The sequence below is a fragment of the Ornithorhynchus anatinus genome, chromosome 19 (assembly GCF_004115215.2).
Source record: "Ornithorhynchus anatinus isolate Pmale09 chromosome 19, mOrnAna1.pri.v4, whole genome shotgun sequence".
Lineage (NCBI taxonomy): Eukaryota > Metazoa > Chordata > Mammalia > Monotremata > Ornithorhynchidae > Ornithorhynchus > Ornithorhynchus anatinus.
In genome coordinates this window covers 34,761,690-34,783,169 of record NC_041746.1, presented here as the reverse complement: position 1 = coordinate 34,783,169, position 21,480 = coordinate 34,761,690, and the positions used below count along the sequence as shown (strand labels likewise).

The window sequence follows — 21,480 nt, the reverse complement described above, 5'->3', positions numbered from 1 at the left end:
TCTATCACTCATCTATTTATACCCATTCTCAGCAGTTGTGGATTTATGTATGTTCAATTGTACACACAACTAATTATTCATCTTGATTTCATAAGATTTCATCCTATTTTTGTTGAATTCCCTACCTGATGTTTGTTCTTCCTACAGGGTTCATGTCTGCAGTGTAGTCTCCCAAGCACTCCATACAGTGCCCTGCACTAAGCAGTTTATTAAGATCAGTGATAGATTAGTGCTACCCCTACTTGTAATTAATCTGAATATCTGCCTTTCCCTCTAGACCGTAAACTCCTTGGGGGCAGAGAATGGGTACTGTGCTTCTGATCTACTTCTCAGACACTAAGAACAGTGCAGGGCACTCAGTAGGTATGTGCTCAATCAATATCACTTCTGCCAGTTGGCAGCCAAAGTGGGGCTTAATGACCAATAGGATTTGGCCAGGCTTCCAAGACAGAGGGACTTTTCAGTATTATTGTGGTTATTATTATTATTATAATTACTATGATTGCTGTTAAGTACTTACTATGTTACAACCACTATTCTAAACATTGGGGTAGATTTAAAGTTCATATAGTTTAACATAGTCTGGAGGAGGACAGATATTTAATCTCCATTTCCACAGCTGACGAAAGTGAGACACAAAGAAGTTAAATTATCATCCCAAGATCACACAGCGAGCAACCAGAAGAGCCAGAATTAGAACCCAAGTCCTGTGACTCACTCTCAGGCCCATGTTCTGTCCACTAGGCCATGCTGCTTTCTTAGATTTATTCATGGAGGAATCAATCAATTGATCAATCAATGGTATTGAGTGTTTCCTGGGTGCCGACCAGTGTACAGACTGTGCAGAGCGCTTGGGAGACTACAATTCAATAGAACTGGTAGACCTGATCCCTGTCTTCAGTCTAGTGGGGAAGAGGGATGTTAAAATAAATAACAGATGGGTGAAGGAGCAGAGTATACAGGTATGTACATAAGTGCTTTAGGTGTGGGGTTGGGTTGAGTATCGAAGCGCCCAGGGGGTACAGAGAGGACAAAGAATTTGAAGAGAGTAGGGAGGGGAGATGAGAGGTCAGTCAGGGAAGGTTTCTTGGAGGAGATAAGATTTTAACAGGGCTCCAAAGATGGGGAACATGCTGGTCTGTCAGCTTTGAAGTGGGAGGGTGTTCCAGGAAGAAGGGAGGATTGTGAGCAAAGGGCCATCGGTGGACCAGCCAAGGTAGTGAGGAGGTTGGTGTTAGAGGAGCCAAGTGTGGGGGCTGGGTTGTAGTGCAAGGAGAGGGAGATCAGGTAGGAGGGGAGAGGGAGAGCTCACTGATCCAAACCAAGCCACTGAGCCTTTAGTCCTCTTGTGTCACTAAGCCCATCCATGGAAGACATGCCTTAGCTGGTGTCAGTTTAGCTCCCTGGGGAATCAGAGATGTTGCTAACAGTTCAGATACGGCTCAGAATCGACTTCATTATAAAATTGTTAGCTCCTGGGCCCCGCGTTCCAGGAGACCTACACAAGTATCCTCGCCCAGTCCAGGCAGCCTCGCCCAGAACAACAGTGTTTTTTCAACATTCCCGCTTTTGTCTCCTGGTTTCTGTCATCCTTTTTTTCTTATTTTCTCCTTCCCAAGGACATTTGGTCAAAGGTGACTATTGCCAAGGTTATAAATGACAATATTTTCTCTACCAACTTTAGTTTTCTGTCCCCAGAGTGCTCCAGGTGATTTTCACTGCAGAAGGAAAATGATAAAGGTGGAGCTGCTAAAATGGGCAAGCATGCAGCTCTCAAATTGTTTAAAATGCAGCAACACTATTTTTTTTTCCCTATTCCTCCTCTTTCTCTCCCCCCACCCCCGCCACCCCCCAATCCCCGGGCCCCAATCCATTATTATCTCCAAAAATGACAGAATCAGAGACAATGATTCCAGCTGGAACGCTGAGTATAATTACTTCTTTAAAAAGAACTGGCATTATATCACTCTCAACATAGGCCACTTCTTGATAAAAGTAGATCACTTCAGGTTTCCAAGAACATCTTTAAAAACTAAAAAGCTGAACTACACGTTAGCACCCATAAATTGCTGTTAAATGAAAATCCTTTTTAATACATTTAGCTAATTTGCAAAAGGCCTCTTGGTAGCCTAAAGTACACTAATTTGTTCAGTTTACTGGCATAATTAAGCCTAATTTAAGTATCTGAATAACCAACAAGCAGGGGTGGGAGTGTTGGGAATGGAGGAAAGGTAGTCTAAACCAAGCATACTAAACTGGTTGAGCACCAGTACTTCTGATGGTGACAAAGTTATTAAAAATGCAGTGATTTGGAAAATGCTTTGGTAAAACCTCCTTCAGCCTGGCTAAACTGCAACCTACTCTTGCCCACAATCAAAGTAACCAGACTGGGGGGCTCAAAGAAGGGCAGGAATATGACTGAAAAAGCTGAATGGATTGAAAGACAGAGGAAGAGGGAAGGGGAAAAAGAGACAGAATCTGATGGAGAGAGACACGGAGACCGAGAAAGAGATAGAGAGAATAAAAGGGAAAGGGGGACAAAGAAAAAAGACAGAAGGGGAAAACAGATGAGAAACGAGGGCCAGCAAAAGGGAAATGAGGAAGCAAACAGGTGCCGAGAAAAGGGGCCAGAGGCCGTATCCACAGCAGACACACTCACTAATACCAACGTCACCTCCGCTGCCCAGGTCCTTCTGCCAGTGAGGCACCCCAGGCTGTGATCTGAGTGACAGCAGCTTGGCGCCTCCCTGCCACACCACCTCTGCCACTTGAGCCCTGTCTCCCTGCTTCCTGCTGCCACCACCAGCAAAGCAGCAGGAATGGGAACACTGACACTGCTGGCAGAGGCCAGGGCGGGGCAGAGGAGACCCACGGGGGCATGCTGGCCCCGCCCAGAACACAGCCCAGAGAAGGAGTGGCGTGGCACTAACCACTAGCCTGAGAATCAATTCCTCCACTCAGCTTCTGGGTGTTGAAGGGTCAGGACCCAAACTAATTGGTTGTTGCCCATGGGAGACTTCATCAACATCACCATCAGTGGGCGGAAAGCTACTTCTCTCTGCTCTTGCCCCTTCTCTATCTGGGCACTACCCCCAAAGCATCTTTCCGATGATGTCTCCAAAGGGTGAGTGAGGTAAAGTAGCCAGAAGGGCAGGCAAGGCCCCTCGCCCCCAGCAGCACCTTAGGCCCGGGACACCGCATTCATTCATTCAATAGTATTTATTGAGCGCTTACTATGTGCAGAGCACTGTACTAAGCGCTAGGCATGTACAACTCGGCAACATATAGAGACGATACCTGCCCAGTGACGGGCTCACAGTCTAAACGGGCGAGACAGACAGCAAAGCAAAAGAGAACAAAACAAAAACAAGACAACAAGATCAAGATAAACAGAATCAAGGAGATATACACCTCATTAACACAGTAAATAGGGTAATAAATAAAATATACAAATGAGCACAGTGCTGAGGGGAGGGGGGAGGGGAAAGGGGGGCTCAGTCTGGGAAGGCCTCCCGGAGGAGGTGAGCTCTCAGCCACCTCATGTGTGGCTGAGCTAGGTGCCCACCCAGGATCGCCTCTAAGGTCGTCAGGCAGTTACTCCCCACGCAGGATGGAGGATGGGCTCCTTAGTCACCGGCACATCTATGGAACCTTGCTTTCTAAATGCTTGACGTACCAAAAAATAATGCCGTTCAAGCACTGGTGGAGAAACTCTTTATGTGATCTATTGGGTCAGAAGGCCCCTTTAACCACCTCCCTTTGCTAACGCCGCCCTTGACTTGTCCCCAGAACCTCACCTTGGAAAAGAAGGTTTGGGAACCAATACTGTATCCCTTAAGGCTTTCGTGTAACTTCTGCAAACTCTGCACAACTCTTCTCTGGTGCTCATCGTCCCGCAGTTCCTCAGCTCCTATCAGGAAATTGTAGTGCTCCAGAGGCCCATGACAGACAGCCAAAGCTTGAGAGTAGGCATCGCTGGGCTCTGGGGTGGTGGCTGCACGCTCCGCCTGCTGAAGAACATTTGCTGGGAAATCAGAAATGGAGAGCAAAATTTCTGAATTTTCTGAAGGAAAACTGATTTGGAAAAGTCCATGAAGAGCTGACAGTGCCCATGAGAAGATTGTAACCAATATGTTTGGACCCTTTAAGGAAATACTCTAATTGTCTACTAGATTGTCCCTCTGATTTAAGATTTTATTCTTCATATGTCCCTAAATATACTTTCAAATATTAATTGCAATAGAAGAGGGTCAGAAGAGCTCAAAGGGAAAAAAGAGTTAAACAGCTCATGGTATATTTGCACCAGGTACTGCATGCTTCCTCAGTCAACTGCTTTAAAATCCAGTTATGATCATGAACCCATCATAAATGATCTGGCAAATTTCAATTACCTGATCTCCCTGAATTTGCTCAAAACTTGAGCAGGTTCCCAGGAGAGCTGACAAATATGGTCTCTGGTTCCCACCCCAAACTCCCCTAATACCGCTGGGCAATCTTCAGTCATCTTCTGAGGGTTTTATAAGGGTTAAGCTCAGCGGTCAACATCATGCTGGATGATTCTGATTTGGACTCATCCCCACTATTGCCCGGCACACAGGAGGGGTGGTCTGAAGTTCTACAAGCTCCTCTCCGGGCAGAAGAGATGATTTCAAGAGATCCAGCAAAGTTCAGGCAGTTTCCTCCTCGGTTTTTTGCAGATTTCACCCTTCTCATCTCATTTCACTGCGCTGTTTGAAATGGAGTTCAGAGAGGACATCTCAACCATCTCCCCTGCATTCTTCCAGAGAGCAATTGCCATTCAATTTTTTTTTTCTTCCCTTCCTCAGAACTGGGTGATTACTTAGGACCCTATCATCTTGTGATTATCTGAACAATCCTCTTCCTCCACTTATATTTCATCCAAGGTATTTTAGCAAGTTAGCACTGCTCAGTCCTATCTTTCCCAGACTTTAAATTTAGCTCCCTGAAGATCTTGTCAAGCCTCACATTGTCATCTATGTCTTTGGGAGATTTTTGGCTTTTTCTCACAATTTTAATTCCCTTTTTTAAACTCAGCATGAATAAAACAAATCTAACCCAGCTCTAATTTCTCCAAGCACCTGACCATATATATGCTTACTAGGGTACGAGTTCCTTGGGCAGGGATCATGTCTCATACCTACTATACTCTCACACAGCAGGTGCTCAATAAGTGATAGTGATTGATTGATCTCCTGGTGTTTACATAAACCAGATGGGAATTAGCCAAAGCAATAAGGATGAAACAAAAAGGAGGCGCCCTTCATCTCACAGGAAAAGAAAATTTGTGTCAAAATGATCGCATGCTGAGTAAATGAAATCAATATTATATAAGGAAATTTAGATTTCTTGTTTAAAATGTTTACCCACTGCTGGAAGAAAAATGCACAATCAGGAAAAGCACTTTTAATATTTCTAAAGGGCTAAATTAAAATTTCAGCTGTAAACCTCATTACAGTAATTAGATTTTTTAAATGCATATTTATTAAATGTCTACTCAAATACCACATTCACAATTATTCATGAACTGGTATCTTGCTATATTGATGGGAAGACAGTGTAAACAGTGGTCACTGACCAGAAGTGCTGCTACAGTGGAAGAGCCATGGCCATGCTCAGGTCTTAGTCTGCTGCTCTGTGACTCTGTTGGATCTTAATCACATATGAGACCGATCAACCTCCTTTTATAAAATAACTGGCATCCAGTCCACCAATGATCCAGGGAGTCAGAAGTGACATCATTTGGTTCCCTGATTAGATTTTGTCCCCTGATGTACCAAGCTCCAACAAGAAAATCCCACTTCCTCTAGGAGGGCAAGGATAAGCCATCATATAGAAATACATCAAGGACAATACTCCACTGGCGAAAGACCTACAAAGGGTGCTTCTGACTTCAAGAGAATCAACAGGAACAGTGAGCAGGGCTGCTCACTGGTTGTCCTTCTCCTTCCCCAAAAGTGTCAGGATTCTAGACACTTTTAGATCGTAAGGCGGGAAATGTGGGCATGGAATGTGTCTGTTATAGTGTACTTTATAATTTATAGTACTTTATATTGTACTCCATTAATCCCAGAGAAGCAGCGTGGCTCAGTGGAAAGAGCCTGGGCTTGGGAGTCAGAGGTCATGGGTTCGAATCCCATCTCTGCCACTTCTCAGCTGGGTGACTGTGGGCAAATCACTTCACTTCTCTGTGCCTCAGTTCCCTCATCTGTAAAATGGGGGTGAAGATTGTGAGCCCCACGTGGGACAACCTGATTCCCCTGTGCCTACCCCAGCACTTAGAACAGTGCTCTGCACATAGTAAGCGCTTAACAAATACCAACATTATTATTATTACTTTCCCAAGCACTTAATACAGTGCACTGCAAAAAGTAAGCACTCAATAAATGCAATTGATTGATACCAGTGTTACAGTACACTCACAAGCACGGAGCAGAATACATGTGCTCAATACATACCACTGACTGACTGATACATCTCTCATCTGTCCAACTCCCATTTCAGCATTTCTGCACTAAGCACTTAATCATATTTATTGAGCACTTATTGTGTGCGGAACACTGTACTACATGCTTGGAAGAGTACAATATTACTGAGTTGGTAGACATGTTAACTGCGCACAAGGAGCTGAGAGCCTAGTGGGGGAGGCAGACATTAAAATTAATAATGGATATGTAGATACATACTGTGGAACTGAGGGTGGGGGGAATAAAGGGCAAGAGTGACACAAGGGGAAGAAGGAGTAGGGGAAATGAGGGCTTAGTCAGGGAATGCCTCTTGGAGATGTGATTTTAATAAGGCTTTGAAGGTGGGGAGAGTACTCATAACTCCCGTGAGTCACTTATGTACATACTTTCATAGTCTATTAGGCCCTCCTATCCGTAATTCACTTTGGTATCTGTTCTCCATTAAACTGTTAGCTCCTTGAGGGCAGAAACCATGTATACTAACTCCACGGCACATTCTCAAGAACTTATAAAATTCTCTGCCCACAACAGACAACCAAAAATTATTACCGATTGGATCCAGTACCAGAGTTTGAGTTCCTCAGGCCAGGCTAGATGGGTGATTGTATGCAGGGTGGCAGGTGCTGTGTGGGTGGTAACATGCAGGATGGCAGGCACTGGGTGGCCGGTTGCATATAGGGTGACAAGTGCTGGGCGAGTGCTGGTGTGCAGAGTGGCAGGCACTGGGTGGGCAGCAGAATGCAGGATGGCAGCATTAATGTGCAGGTGGTTGGTGCTGGGTGGGCGGGCTGTACCGTGCAGGGTGGGAAGCATTAGTGTGCAAGATAATTGGTAGCACGCAGCGTAGCAGACACTGGACAGGTAGAAGGGTACAGGGTGGCAGGCACTGGATAGTTAACGTACAGGTGGGCAGGGCTGGGCAGGTAACAATAATAATGATGGAATTTGTTAAGCCCTTACTATGTGCCAGGCACTGTTCTAAACACTGGGGTGGATATCAGCTAATCGGGTTGGACACAGTCCCTGTCCCACATGGGGTTCAAGGTCTTAAATCCCCATTTTACAGATGAGAAAACTGAGGCATAGAGGAAGTGAAATGACGTGCCCAAGGTCACACAGTAGACATGCAGCAGATCTGGGATTAGAACCCATGACCTAACTCCAGGAAACAGGGTGTTGGTGCTGTGTGTCTGGTAGTATGTGGGGGTTGTCCCATGCAAGGCGGCGAGTCCTGGGTGGAAGGAAGAGTGTACTGCCTGGTTCAAGGAAAGGGTAGGGTGGGGGAAAGGGGGGTAGAGAGAGGGTGACCTCTTTACTTGGAAATGGAATTCCTGCTGGGGTTTTTCTGGCTCGCCCCAACCTTCCATCAAGGCAGGGTAATAAAACAGCGTGGTTTAGTGGAAAGAGCCTGAGCTTGGGAGTCAGAGGTCATGAGTTCTAATGCCGCCTCTGCCACTTGTCAGCTGTGTTTTTGGGCAAGTCACTTAACTTCTTGGTGCCTCAGTTACCTCATCTGTAAAATGGGGAGTAAGATTGGGGACCACCTGATAATCTTGTATCTATCCCAGGGCTTAGGACAGTGCTTGGCATATAGTAAGGGCTTAACAAATACCATCATCATCATTATTATTATTTATTATTAAAGGCAGAGACAAGGGACCCCGGGCTGGAGGGAGAGATGAGGGGCAACAGATCGGGGACAAGGGGCAGAGAAAACACAGTTTGGGGGTTTTGCATTCACTTAAGTCGTGGCTCAGTGGAAAGAGCCCAGGCTTGGAAGTCAGAGGTCATGGGTTTGAATCCCAGCTCTGCCACTTGTCAGCTGTGTGACGGTGGGCAAGTCACTCACCTTCTCTGAGCCTCAGTTACCTCATCTGGAAAATGGGGATTAAGACTGTGAGCCTCACGTGGGACAACCTGATTACCCTGTATCTACCCCAGTGCTTAGAACAGTGCTCTGCACGTCGTATGTTAAGACAAATACCAACATTATTAAGTTAAATAGGATGGCATGGATTTTGGAGGCTCTGTCCCATGTCCCGGCAGGCCTAAAGCAGAACTGTGGCTCAGTGAAAAGAGCTTGGGCTTTGGAATCAGAAGTCATGAGTTCGACTCCCGGCTCTGCCACTTGTCAGCTGTGGGACTGTGGGCAGGTCACTTCACTTCTCTGTGCCTCAGTTACCTCATCTGTAAAATGGGGATTATCTGTGAGCCTCACGTGGGGCAAACTGATTACCCTGTATCTGCCCCAGCGCTTAGAAGAGTGCTCTGCACATAGTAAGCGCTTAATACCAACAAGTCCTTTCAGAATTCCTCTTGGGCAGTGGGAGTCGAGGGGAGGGCGGAGAGCTGGGCCGGCAGTGGTGGTGATAATAATAACAATGATGGTATTTGTTAAGCGCTTACTATGTGCCAAGCACTGTTCTACGTGCTGGGAACATACACGGTGATCAGGTTGTCCCACGTGGGGCTCGCAGCTTTAATCCCCACTTTAGAGATGAGGGAACTGCGGGCCAGAGAAGTGAAGCGACTTGCTCGGAGTCACCCGGCTGCCAAGTGGTGCAGCCAGGATTAGAACCCACAACCTCCTGACTTCCAGGCCCGTTCGCTATCCACTGAGCCCCGCTGCTTCTCGAGTGATGGGTCGGTTGAGGCCGCCCTGCCTTCGGGAGCCACCGGGCTGTCCCTTGTCCACTCCTGCCTCCGCCGCCACGGCAGAAGACGCTGGTGGGTCTGGGGCCGGGGCCGGGAGCTGCGAGGCTGCCCACGCCAGGTCCCTTCGGCCAGGCTGCAAGTTGGAGGGCCCATTTTGGATGGACCGGCCGGCCTCCCTCTCCCCCTCGGGCTGGAGCGCATCGTGGAGCGCAGGGCAGGGGAAGCATCCGGCTCCTGGGGTGCTTTGCCACTTGTCCCCGGGCTGCTGCGGCCTTCACGGGGGAAACGGAGTCAGCCAGGCTGGCCTGGTGGTTCGGTGGAAGGAGCCCGGGCCTGGGAGTCCGAGGTCGTGGGTTCCAATCCCGCCTCCGCCCCTTGTCCGCTGCGAGCCTTTGGGCAACTCACTTCACTTCTCTGGGCCTCAGTTCCCTCATCTGTCAAAGGGGGATGAAGACTGTGAGCCTCACGAGGGACAACCTGATGACCCTGTATCTCCCCCGGCGCTTAGAACAGTGCTCTACACATAGTAAGCGCTTCACAAATACCAACATTATTAATATTACTTCCCCATCTGACAGATGGGGGCGGGGGGGAGGTGATGACTGTGAGCCCCACGGGGGACAACCTGATAATAATGTTGGTATTTGTGAAGCGTTTCCTGTGTGCAGAGCGCTGTTCTAAGCGCTGGGGGAGATCCAGGGTCATCAAGTTGTCCCACGTGAGGCTCACAGTCTTCAACCCCATTTTGCAGATGCGGTAACTGAGGCCCAGAGTAGTGAAGTGATTTGCCCACGGTCACACAGCTAAGTGGCCGAGTCGGGATGACCTTGTATCCACCCCGGCGCTTGGAAGAGTGCTTGGCACAGGGTCAGCGCTTAACAAGTGCCAGTATTAGCATTACCCAGCAGAAGGGGCGCGGGGCCCGGGGGGCCGGCGGGGGTTTCGGGGAGAGAAGAGATGGAGGCGCGCGCGCGCGCGCGCGCACACACACACACACACACACACACACACACACACACACACACAACCCGGAGCCGGTCCTTCCCCAACGGACAAGCCGTTGTTGGCTCTCAGCCGGCGCTCCAGGAGCCCGGGGCCCCTGGGCCGCCTGACCTCCAGGCCGGCACTGACCTGTCCACAGGGACCTCCCGTTGGCGGCGATGGCGGTGTGGGCGAGGGCGAGGGCGAGGGCCGGGCCCCTGTGCGGCCAGGGGACGCGGCTGGCGCCGGCTCGGGGCCGGCCCAACCAGCGCAGAGTAACCAAGGGCGACGAGGCCGCCGCCATCTTGCGGCCGAGCTCAGCGCGGGGCTCCGTACGGGGAGAGGGGAGGGGCGGAGAGCTTTATTGCTAGTCTGGGGTGGGGAGCGCGGACACAGCCCCGTGCCCTGCACCTTGCGCCCCGCGCCCCGCCCCCAGCGCGCACCATCCAACCGGGAAGCCCGGGCCTGGGGGCGGCCGGGCCGGGCCGGGCCGGGCCGGGCAGGGCTGAGGCCCGCCGCGACTACAACTCCCGCCGTGCACCGCGCGCAGCCTCCGCCGGCGCTGCCACCGAGAGGGCCTTTGGCTGCGGCCTAGAGCGGCTCCTGCGGAGGATACTGGAGGCCGTGCCCGCCCACACCGTGGGGCCCAGTCAGTTCCCTGAGCCTCAGTCCCCTCATCTGGAAAATGGGGATTAACTGTCAGCCTCACGTGGGACAACCTGATGACCCTGGATCTCCCCCAGCGCCTAGAACGGTGCTCTGCACATAGGAAGCGCTTAACAAATACCAACATTAGTATTGCCCTCCTCTCCGGGCCGCACTGTGGCTCAGTGGAAAGAGCCCGGGCTTGGGAGTCCGAGGTCATGGGTTCCAATCCCGGCTCTGCCACTTGGTAGCTGTGTGACTGTGGGCAAGTCACTTCACTTCTCTGGGCCTCAGTGACCTCATCTGTAAAAATGGGGATTAACCGTGAGCCTCACGTGGGACAACCTGATGACCTTGTATCTACCCCAGCTCTTAGAACAGTGTAAGCGCTTAACAAATACTAACATTATTATTATTATTATTGGAGCACGGGCCTGGGAGGCGGAAGGTCATGAGTTCTAATCCCACTCCGCCCCCTTATCTCTGTCGCTTCAGTCACTTCACTTTTCTGTGCCTCAGTTACCTTGACTGTAAAATGAGGATTCAATCGTATCGCTTAAGCGCTTACTCTGGCGGGGCACTGTATTAAGCGCTTGGGAGAACACGATATATCAATAAACAGACACATTCCCGTCCAGAACGAGTTTATGGTCTATTCATTCATATTGACTGCCCAGAACGAGTTTACGGTCCATTTATTCATTCATTCGTATTGATTGAGTGCTTACCAGGTGCAGAGCACTGTACTAAGCGCTTGGAATTCATTCATTCAGTGGTATTTATTGAGCGCTTACCAGGTGCAGGGTACTGTACTAATTGCTCTGACAGTTTGGGAGGGAGGACGGATGTTCCTCTAGTGAGGGACTTGAGCCCCAGCTCCCACAAGATCAGAGAAAAGGGAAGCCGGACTGTTGCAGCCTGCAATCCGAATTCTCCAAACCGAAACCTCAGGGTCAGAATTGGCCCAAAAATGTACTGAGTCCATTCTGGGAAGATAGGATTTGAGGGTAGGAAATGCAAATCGAGGCTTTATCTGAGCATCAATTAGTAAACAGTAAATAGGGAAGCAGGTGGCCTAGTGGAAAGAGTATGGGCTTGGGAGTCCGAGGTCATGGGTAAGAATCCCGGCTTCCCACTTGGGCAAGTCACTAACTTCTCTCTGCCTCAGTTCCCTCATCTGTAAAATGGGGATGAAGACTGTGAGCCCCACATGAGACAGCCTGATTACCTTGTACCTACCCCAGCACTTAGAACAGTGCTTGGCACATAGTAAGCGCTTAACAAATACCATTATTATTATTATTAAATATTAAATCAGTAAAGAGAAATATTTACTAATTGATGCTCAGCTCCAATTCATGCAACATTCAAAACTTCCTCCAGCCTCCCTACTCCCCATTCTTCATCACAGTCACCATCATCATCGTCACCATCATTATCATCATCAATAATAGTATTTATTGGGCTCCTACTGTGAGCAGAGCTCTGTACTGAGTGCTGGGGAACATGCCCTCGAAGTTTAAGGCAGATCCTTGCCCTTGAGGAGCTTACACCTTAATGAGGGAGATAAGCACAATTGAATTACCAAATTTATAACAGGTAAAAGAATAAGAGCACAGATAAAAAGGATAAAAGTTAATAGATACATCATACATAACTATGATCTAATTTTTAATATATGTGCATATATATTATAAATACATATATTAATGGGCCTGTAGGTGGGATTGGTGACAATGAAGGGAAAGATTAATTGGGAAATATTTCTTGGACGTTTGAAAGGGAAGGAGGGATGAGGTTTAGTGGATGCAACTGTAAACCAATGATTTACTAGCTGGGGCTTAGCCTCCAGGAGCCTATAGCCACTTCACTGTGTTGATCCCAGTCTTACTCCCATATCGGGGCTACTCCCATTATGTTGTAGAAGTGTCCTTCCTCCCTCCCTGACTCCCTTCCCCAGAGAACAATATGACAGAGGAGGAGGAGGAGGAGGAGCAGAATCTTGTTACAACTTTGGAATATAAGGGATTTTTCTATCTCCAGAACTGGGGAATGGGATAGAAGAGAGAGGAAAAGAGAAAAGAAGGGGAGGGAGAGGAGGGAGGGACAGGGAAGGAAGTGACGGGATCACCAGGCTGCTCAGTACGATCTTGCCAAGCAGCACTTGCTCAAATGTCTCAGATGTTCTGGCTTAAATTGTTTCTATGTTTCACTGCCTCCCAATTATGAGCTCCTTGTAGATAGAGGCTGCTTTATCTATCTATCTACCAAAGCTCCATGACCCTTCCCCAAAGCCAAGTACTGGTGACAAGTTCCATAGGCCCTCAGGAAATGGCAGTGATGCTGATGAAAAGGATCATTCAGACCCCAAACCCTACATCGTTTTCCCTGGGTAATTCAGGTAAAACCAGTCAATTACCAGCAGGATGATTGCTTCTCGTTATGGTCATTAGAAATCACTCTAGGATAATTCGATCAGTGATTTTTTCCAAGAGAACTGCTTGTGAACATCGCTGTTACAAAGAATTTAATTTTGCATAAAAAGAAGCACTGAGATGATCACAGAATATGAGTAGATGAGTTTTAACATTTTCTGGGCAACTGAGAATGTCTCAATATCAATTCTGCGTTCAAAGGTAGCACCTTGGAACTTCATTTGATTTCCTGATATTTTTAGAGGGAAAGTGTCTGTTATATTGTTATGTTGTATGCTCCCAAGCGCTTAGTACAGTGCTCTGCACACAATAAGCACTCAATAGATATGACTGATTGATTGAGTCCTAGGAAAAATCATAAAAGCCATTGGTGACTCAGAGTTTCAATAACAGAGAGGCCATTGAGATTTAACAGCTTTTGCTTAAAATGTTCTCTCTAGCTAAACTACATCATTCACCATTCTGAACCACTAAAACTACACTATCAACCTCGTTTATTGCTATTGCTGCAAATCTTGCTTTATTCATCAATTATGTTTGTATTTTATTCCAACACTGCACTGGTGCTGTTCTAAATCAATCCATCCATTCACCCATTCAACCATTCACTCATCCATCCATCCACCCATTAATCCACTCACCCATCCATCAGCAGATAGGCACTGGATATAATCCTTACCCAGTGGATTTTACAATCCACATTAGCCAATGAAATGGTGAACCAGAGAAGCAGCGAAGCCTAGTGGATAAAACACAGGCTTGGGAGTCAGAGGACCTGTGTTCTAATTCAAGATCGGCCACTTGTTTGCTGCATGACCTTGGACAAGTCGCTTCACTTTTCTGGGCCTCAGTAACCTCATCTGTAAAATGGAGATTAACACTGTGAGCCCCATGTGGGATACGGACCGTGTGCACCCTTATGAGCTTGCATTTTTTCCCAGTGCTTATTACAGTGCCTGGCATATATGTGCCAAGCACTATTCTAAGCAGTAGGGTAGATACAGGTAATCAGGTTGTCCCACGTAGGGCTCACAGTCTTAATCCTCATTTTACAGATGAGGTAACTAAGGCTCAGAGAAATTAAGACTTGCCCAAGGTCACAGAGCAGACAAGTGACAGAGCCAGGAATAGAACCTGGGTCCTCCTGATTCCCAGGCCCATGCCCCATCCTCTAGGCCTCGCTGATTCTCCTGTTATGTTGTACTCTCCCAGGCACTTAGCGCAGTGCTCTACTCACAGTATGCACTCAATCGATATCACTGATGGATCAGTAGAGTGCAGTAAGGCAAGGGCATGCGGGCCCTGCAGGCTACGGGCATAGAAACACAGGGAATTTATTAGATCAAATTTTCAGAAATGATCCTGGAGGTAATTGTAGTCACAGCAGGGAGAGAAGTAGGAGCTGTAATTTTCAGTGTTTGCTATTCAACAATTTTTGTTGTATAATAATGTTTATAAGCACTCTTCTAATGCCTTAATTTGACACTTTACAACCAAGGAAATTATGTTTTAATGCAATTACTTTTTATAATAATTATGATCTTGAAAGCCTGCAAAGTGATTAAAGGGCACTTTCTAAGACACCTTGTTGTTTTTAAATGATACCATTTTTCACATGCCGTTTTGGTGTTATACCTAATTTAGTCACAAGATTATTTTTCTTTAACATTTAATGGAGGATGGGTGTGTGTGGACTTGTGCAAATGCAGAAGAGACTTAAAGTCTAAAATGTCTTCTAACCACAGATTGGAAAAGTTTATTTAGGAGCCTGTGCTTATATCTTCTTTATTCCACAGAACATATATGAGTTTTGACTCACTCCAGCATTGGCACCTGTGCCCATTTAGCAATGAGTTTCAGTTCAAATCACTCTGAATTGAATAGGCATCTCTAAAAAGCATTACAATTGTTGCAATATTTTTAGAAACTGAAACAAGGAAATAAACAACTTCAGTAAAAGTGATTTAAATAACAAATAACATATCTTTATAAACAGCTTATCTCCTTGAGAACAAAGAATAAACAAGGAGACAAGGTTTTTTTTTCTTCCACTATTAAAGCAGATCACAATATGAATGGGTGAAATGTCATGAATAATTGGAGAAAATCACAGAGTAATCTTCGACAAAAACATCTGATTTATTTAAATTGTCACTGTTTGTCTTATTAGAACCTCTATTTAACCTTGTAATCCCCATTGTGGCATTTAAAGGAGTATATGGAAAAAAATCCCCTGAGAAACCTACCTTACCCCCAAAACACTGACATTTTCATCTCTCTCATTCAACCTCCATATTTAATGTCACCAAATCCTCTCAGTTCAAGCTTCACGACCTCTTGAAAATCCACCCTTCCTCTCCATCTACACTGCTACCACGTAATTCCAAGCACTCATCCTATCCCACCCTGATTACCACATCAGCCTCCTCGCTGACCTCCCTGCCTCCCACCTCTCCCTATTCCGGTCTATACTTCACTCTGCTGCCCAGATCGTTTTTCTACAAAACCATTCAGTCCACATTTCTCCACTCCTCAAGAACCTCCAGTGGTTGCCCATCCAGCTCCGCATCAATCAGAAACTCCTTACCGTTGGCTTTAAAGCACTCAATCACCTTACCCCCACCTACCTCACCTCCCTGATTTTCTACTACAACCCACCTGGCAAGCTTTGACCCTCTAACGCCAATCTACTTACCGTACCTCTATCTCACCATCGACCTTCACCCACATCCTATCTCTGTTCTGGAACGTCCACCCCACCTTCATATCCGACAGGCGATCGCTCTCCCCACCTTTAAAGCCTTATTAAAAACACATCTCCTCTAATAGGCCTCTCCTCATTTCCTCTTCACCCACTCCCTTCTGCATCACCCTAGCACTACGATTTGCACCCTTTATTCACCCCTCCCTCAATCCCACAGCATTTAGGTCCATTTCTGTATTTCGTTTATTCATATTAATGTCTCTCTCTCCTTCTAGACTGTAAGTTCATTGTGGGCAGGGAACATATCTACCAACTCTGCTATACTGTACTCTCCCAAGTGCTTAGTCCAGTTTTCTGCACACAGTAAGCACTCAATCAATATGAATGTCTGATTGGCTGACTGATTGACAGGATGTGAGGCTCCAGGTCAACAGCCCCAAAGTGGAGGGTTTGTACCCTGTGCCCCAGATCCACTCCTCACCTGAGTGGATGCTTGACGCCAGAGGGATTTTTACCCCATACGGATTTCTGTCAAAACCAGGTATTCCCTGCACGAGAAGGATTTCAGAAATGTAAGACCCATTGATTGCCACTGTGATGGCAGGACGATGCCAACGCTGAGCTGGGCCCCGACATGGCCGGCAGTTGCCTTGGTAGCTGCTGCGGTCTTCATGGCCCCCAGTGGCGCTCTGCTTCTCAGGATTCCTGTGGTTCTTCAGCCAGAAGTGTTTCCCCTGGGTGGCCCAGTCCCAGCAGGCACTCCCCAACAGCACAGCCACAACTGGAACCCAGATCTACCTACGCCCAGAGCCGGGCTCGTTCTGGTGATCCAGGGCTATCATAGCGGTACGAGTAAGAATAATAATAACAACGGCAACAATAGCAGTAACAAACCTCTCCTCTTGTTCATCCAAAAATTCCAGAAAGCACATGAGAGACCAGACCTGAAGGCTCATAATCTGCTGCTTAGTATCAGCCAGCCATTCCAGATCTCAGGATGGAATCCTGTTCTGGTTCCGAAGGATCTGGAGGTCAGGGGCTTGTGAAACACCACTCCCCCTGCAGCATCCACTGCTCAAACCTACTCCAGAATCTGACTAAAGGCTGCTCCCGGGAAGGTCCTCTTGTTCCCCAAAGCCCCGACTGCAAACTGGCAATCATCCGCAGGTTCTGATTTTTCTCCTAAAAGTCACAATATCTCAATGTCTCAATTTCAAATCACAAGAACATGTGTTTTAACAAGATTTGCTGTTTTTTCTCTTGGTATGCTATTAATTAACAAAACAGTCTCCTCATTTTTAAACAATTTAACCAAATTATAGGTTTAAATGTATCATTAAAATCACAAATAGAGAATGGAATCAAACTCCTAAAGATGGAGCCGATCCAGCGTTCAGAATGGAATCCGTCCCGGGGCCTGCAGGAGTGGGCACGGTGGCCTGTGTGCCCGTGGCCTGAACACAGGCATCAATACCAGGACTGAAAAGGTCATTCAGAATGTATCCCTTAGGACCAAAGAGTGGAATACTGATGGACTAAAATCCTCTCTTCCTCTGGTCCTCCTTCATTGAATTATTTTTATCCTCACTCAGAGCCTGTCAGAGCCTGTGTCCCATTCCTGTCCCAACCTGTGTCCCCTTCCTGTCCTAGCCTTCTTCCCAGCCCTGGCGGAGCCTGGGACCCCATTACAGCTACGGTCTACTCAAGGGGTGAAGGGGACCACAGGGGCCAGATCCAGCCTCCAACTCCCCAAGCCCTCTCCTTGCAGCCGCTGACTGCTCTGCGAACCCGCTGGGAGTTGCACAAAATAACATTAGTCATTTTTAAAAATGGTGGTATTCCTGAAGCTCTTACTACATGCCAGTCAGGACGGCCACAGTTCCTGGTCTCTCGTGGGGCTCACGGTCAAAAGGAAAAATGCTCTTTCTACTCAGAGCCCTCACCCTCGTGGTGAGGCCTGCTAGAAGAGGAGCTGCAGGAAAGTTTACCCATCATTCCTTCTTTCCTGACATAAGAGGAAACAGTGGGGCTTCCAGCAGCTTCCACATTTCCTCCTAACCTTTCCCTGGTCTCCCTTCCCACTTCTGTTCTTGAAAAGAAGAGGCAGGCCATTGCTGGATGATTTTGCAACCTCTGACCCGACCTCTGCTCTGGTCTCCCTCCCCTCTCCTTTTCCCCCTAAAACTTACTTGCATCTAAATAGTCAAGCTATCACTAAATCCTGTCAGTTCTACTTTCACAACATCACCAAAATCTGCCCTTTCCTCTCCGCCCAAACTACTACCACATTAATGCAGGGAAGCAGCATGGCTCATTGGAAAGAGCCTGGGCTTCGGAGTCATAGGTCATGGGTTCGACTCCCAGCTCTGCCACTTGTCAGCTGTGTGACTGTGGGCGAGTCACTTCACTTCTCTGTGCCTCAGTCACCTCATCTGTAAAATGGGGATTAACTGTGAGCCTCACGTGGGACCACCTGATTACCCTGTATCTACCCCAGCGCTTAGAACAGTGCTCTGCACATAGTAAGCGCTTAACAAATACCAACATTATCCTATCCCGCCATGATTATTGTATCAGCCTCCTTGCTGACCTCCCTGCCTTCTGTCTCTCCCCACTCCAGTCCATACTCCATTCTGCTGCCCGAATCATTTTCCTTCAAAAACGTTCAGACCATGTTTCCCCACTCATCAAGAACCTCCAATGGTTGCTTGTCCACCTCCAAATCAAACAAAAACTCCTCACCATTGGCTTTAAAGCACTTAATCACCTTGCCTCCTCCCATCTCACCTCGCTATTCTCCTACTACAAGCCAGACCACGTGCTTCGTTCCTTTAACGCTAACCTTCTCACTGTGCCTCCGTCTCGCCTATCTTGCCCCCGACCTCTCACCCATATCCTACCTCTGGCCTTGAATGCCCCCCTCCTATCAGACAGAAAATTGCTCTCCCCCTCTTCAAAACCTTATTGAAGGCACATCTCTTCCAAGAAGGCTTTGCTGACTAAGCCCTCCTCTACTTTTCTTCCACTCCCTTCTGCTCCACTCCCTTGCTCCTTCATTCATCCTCCCTCCCAACCCCACAGCATATATATATATATATATATCTGTAATTTATTATTTATTTATATTAATGTCTGTCTACTCTCTAGACTGTGAGCTCATTATGGGCAGGAATGAGTCTGGTGCTCTACTGTACTCTCCCAACTGCTTACTACAGTGCTTTGCACACAGTAAGCGCTCAATAAATATGACTGAATGAATGAATGCATCTACTCTCTGTTTTGTTTTAAAGCTGCTCCTGGACTTTCTGTTGAAGGGAGGAGGAGCAGCAGTTGCCCACCTTTCTTCTCCCTTGTAGCCCCCACGAACAGCTCTCGTGGCTGCAGTGAAGCGGATAGAGAGGGTAGAAGGGGACTAACAGTGGTGAGCGTCTGTGCCTTCTCTCTACCATCTCGCAGAGAGGGACACCTGACACTGGGACTGTGCTTCAGGTTTCTTCTGCAAGCCTGTGGGAGTCAAGGCTTATATGATCCACTATGTAATCTCAACCCATACAGATCCAAGCAAGCACACACATCAATCATATTTACTAGGCACTTACTGTGTGCAAAGCACTGTACTTAGAAGTAGGGAGAGTACAATATAACAGATTTGGTAGACATGTTCCCTGCCACATGTATACACATACCTCCACTCACGTACACAGTCTCTGGGGACAAAGTGCGATCCCCAGGTAGAAAGTACTGGAGTTGTCCTTCCAGTGCAATCTCCTGGGCAGCCTGCCAGTAGGAGGCCTTGTTACTCTCCCCCATGCGCGCTCCTTACTACTACTAATTATAATGATGATATTTGTTAAGTGCTTACTGTGTGCCAGGCATGGTACTAAGCGCTGGGGTAGACACAGATTTACCAGGTTGGAAACAATCCATGTCCCACATGGGGCTCACAGTCATTTTACAGATGAGGTAACTGAGGCCCAGAGAAGTGAAGTGACTTTCCCAAGGTCATACAGCAGAAAAGTGGCAGAACCGGGATTAGAGCCCATGAGCTCTGACTCCCAGGCCCATGCTCTTTCCACTAGGCCAAGCCTACTCATATTTCTGGTCTGAGTCCAGAAGGCAGGCAGGTGGGTGGGGACGATGTGGGAGTGAGGATCATGGTACTAACTCTATTGTATTCACCTCAACACTCACTACAGCGTGGCGCAGTGGAAAGAGCATGGGCTTTGGAGTCAGGGCTCATGAGTTCGAATCCCAGCTCTGCCACTTGTCAGCTGTGTGACTGTGGGCAAGTCACTTAACTTCTCTGTGCCTCAGTTCCCTCATCTGTAAAATGGGGATTAAGACTGTGAGCCCCACGTGGGACAACCTGATTCCCCTGTGTTTACCCCAGCGCTTAGAACAGTGCTCTGCACATAGTAAGCGCTTAACAAATACCAACATTATTATTATTACATATTCCTGATTGATCGATTGAGTGACCAAAAACCACATCCCCAGGAATGGCTAATGTTTCTGGACTGGCCGAAGCTGCTTAGCTTGGGAGAGTGCTCTAGGGATAAAAGATGCCATTCCTGCCCTGGAGCAGCTGATGCTCTCAAGGTCAGGCAGACACATTTTTTTCAGCAGGAAGAAAGATAGTGGAAAGATGGATAAGTTTGTAAAGTGCTTCAACAGTACGGACATGGATACACACCGAAGTGCCACGGGTATATGAATATCCAGGTGCAGCGGTGGTAGCTGGGGACAGCGTGAGCTGGGATATGGCCACATAACTGTAACTACTGCCTGGGAACTCATAATGTAAAGACTGACGTTCTGACTCTTTCATCACCTCCCACAGCAGCTATTATGGCTTCAACTTTGGGGCTGAACAGCCGAACGAAACTGTTGACACTACTGAATGATCGCTAGCCTCTGGAGTTTGACCCTTCAGGCCTCCCTCCTCGAGCCCGTTGTGGGCAGGGAATGCCTGTTATATTATTATGCTGTATTCTCCCAAGCGTTTTAGTACGGTGCTTTGCGCACAGTAAGCGCTCGATAAAGACGACTGATTGATCAAACCTCGTTTGGGATGGGGAGACGGAAAACCCACTAGGAAAGTCAGTGAGTGGAAAAAAAGGACACTTGGGAGAGTTGCTCAGTCAACTCCTGCAGCCCTAACTCCTCTCTTTTCTTGGTGGCTTGCCTCTCTTTCGTCCCTGACTTCCCAGGGGAGACGACATCCCCTTTACCTTATCCGCCCGCCCATGTAGGGCCCGTGAGTGCTCGGAACTCCCGGGCCAGGGCCTTCTCGGGCTGAGGAAGGAGTGCCGAGAGCGGCCAGGGTCCGGTCCGGCGCGGCGCGGCGCGGCGCGGCGCGGCGGCCAGGCCCTCGCAGGCCCTCGCAGGCCCTTCGGGGCGGCCCGGCGCTGGCGCGGTGGGCGATGGGACTTGTAGTTCTAGCCGGCTTCCGGGAACCCGCCCCCGGCCGGCTCAACGGGGCGGCCGAGGCGGGCGGAAAGACTCCAAGTCCCGCGGTGCCTAGCGACCGCCCGCCCGCCCTCCTCCGCCCGCTCCTTCCCCGCCCCGCCTCGTC

General features: G+C 48.1%; 1 protein-coding gene across 1 annotated transcript in view; it reads right to left on the bottom strand.

Moving 5' to 3' along the window:
* AFG1L (AFG1 like ATPase) overlaps nt 1-10,547 on the bottom strand; it is a 67,276-nt gene extending 56,729 nt beyond the window's left edge. The window contains exons 1-2 of the mRNA XM_007668840.3: nt 10,272-10,547; nt 3,798-4,024 (exon numbers count right to left, since the gene is read on the bottom strand). Coding sequence (XP_007667030.1) covers nt 3,798-4,024; nt 10,272-10,425 — 381 coding nt within the window. The 5' untranslated portion in view covers nt 10,426-10,547. The remainder of the gene's footprint in view (nt 1-3,797; nt 4,025-10,271) is intronic.
* Between the last annotated feature and the right edge of the window lie 10,933 nt (nt 10,548-21,480).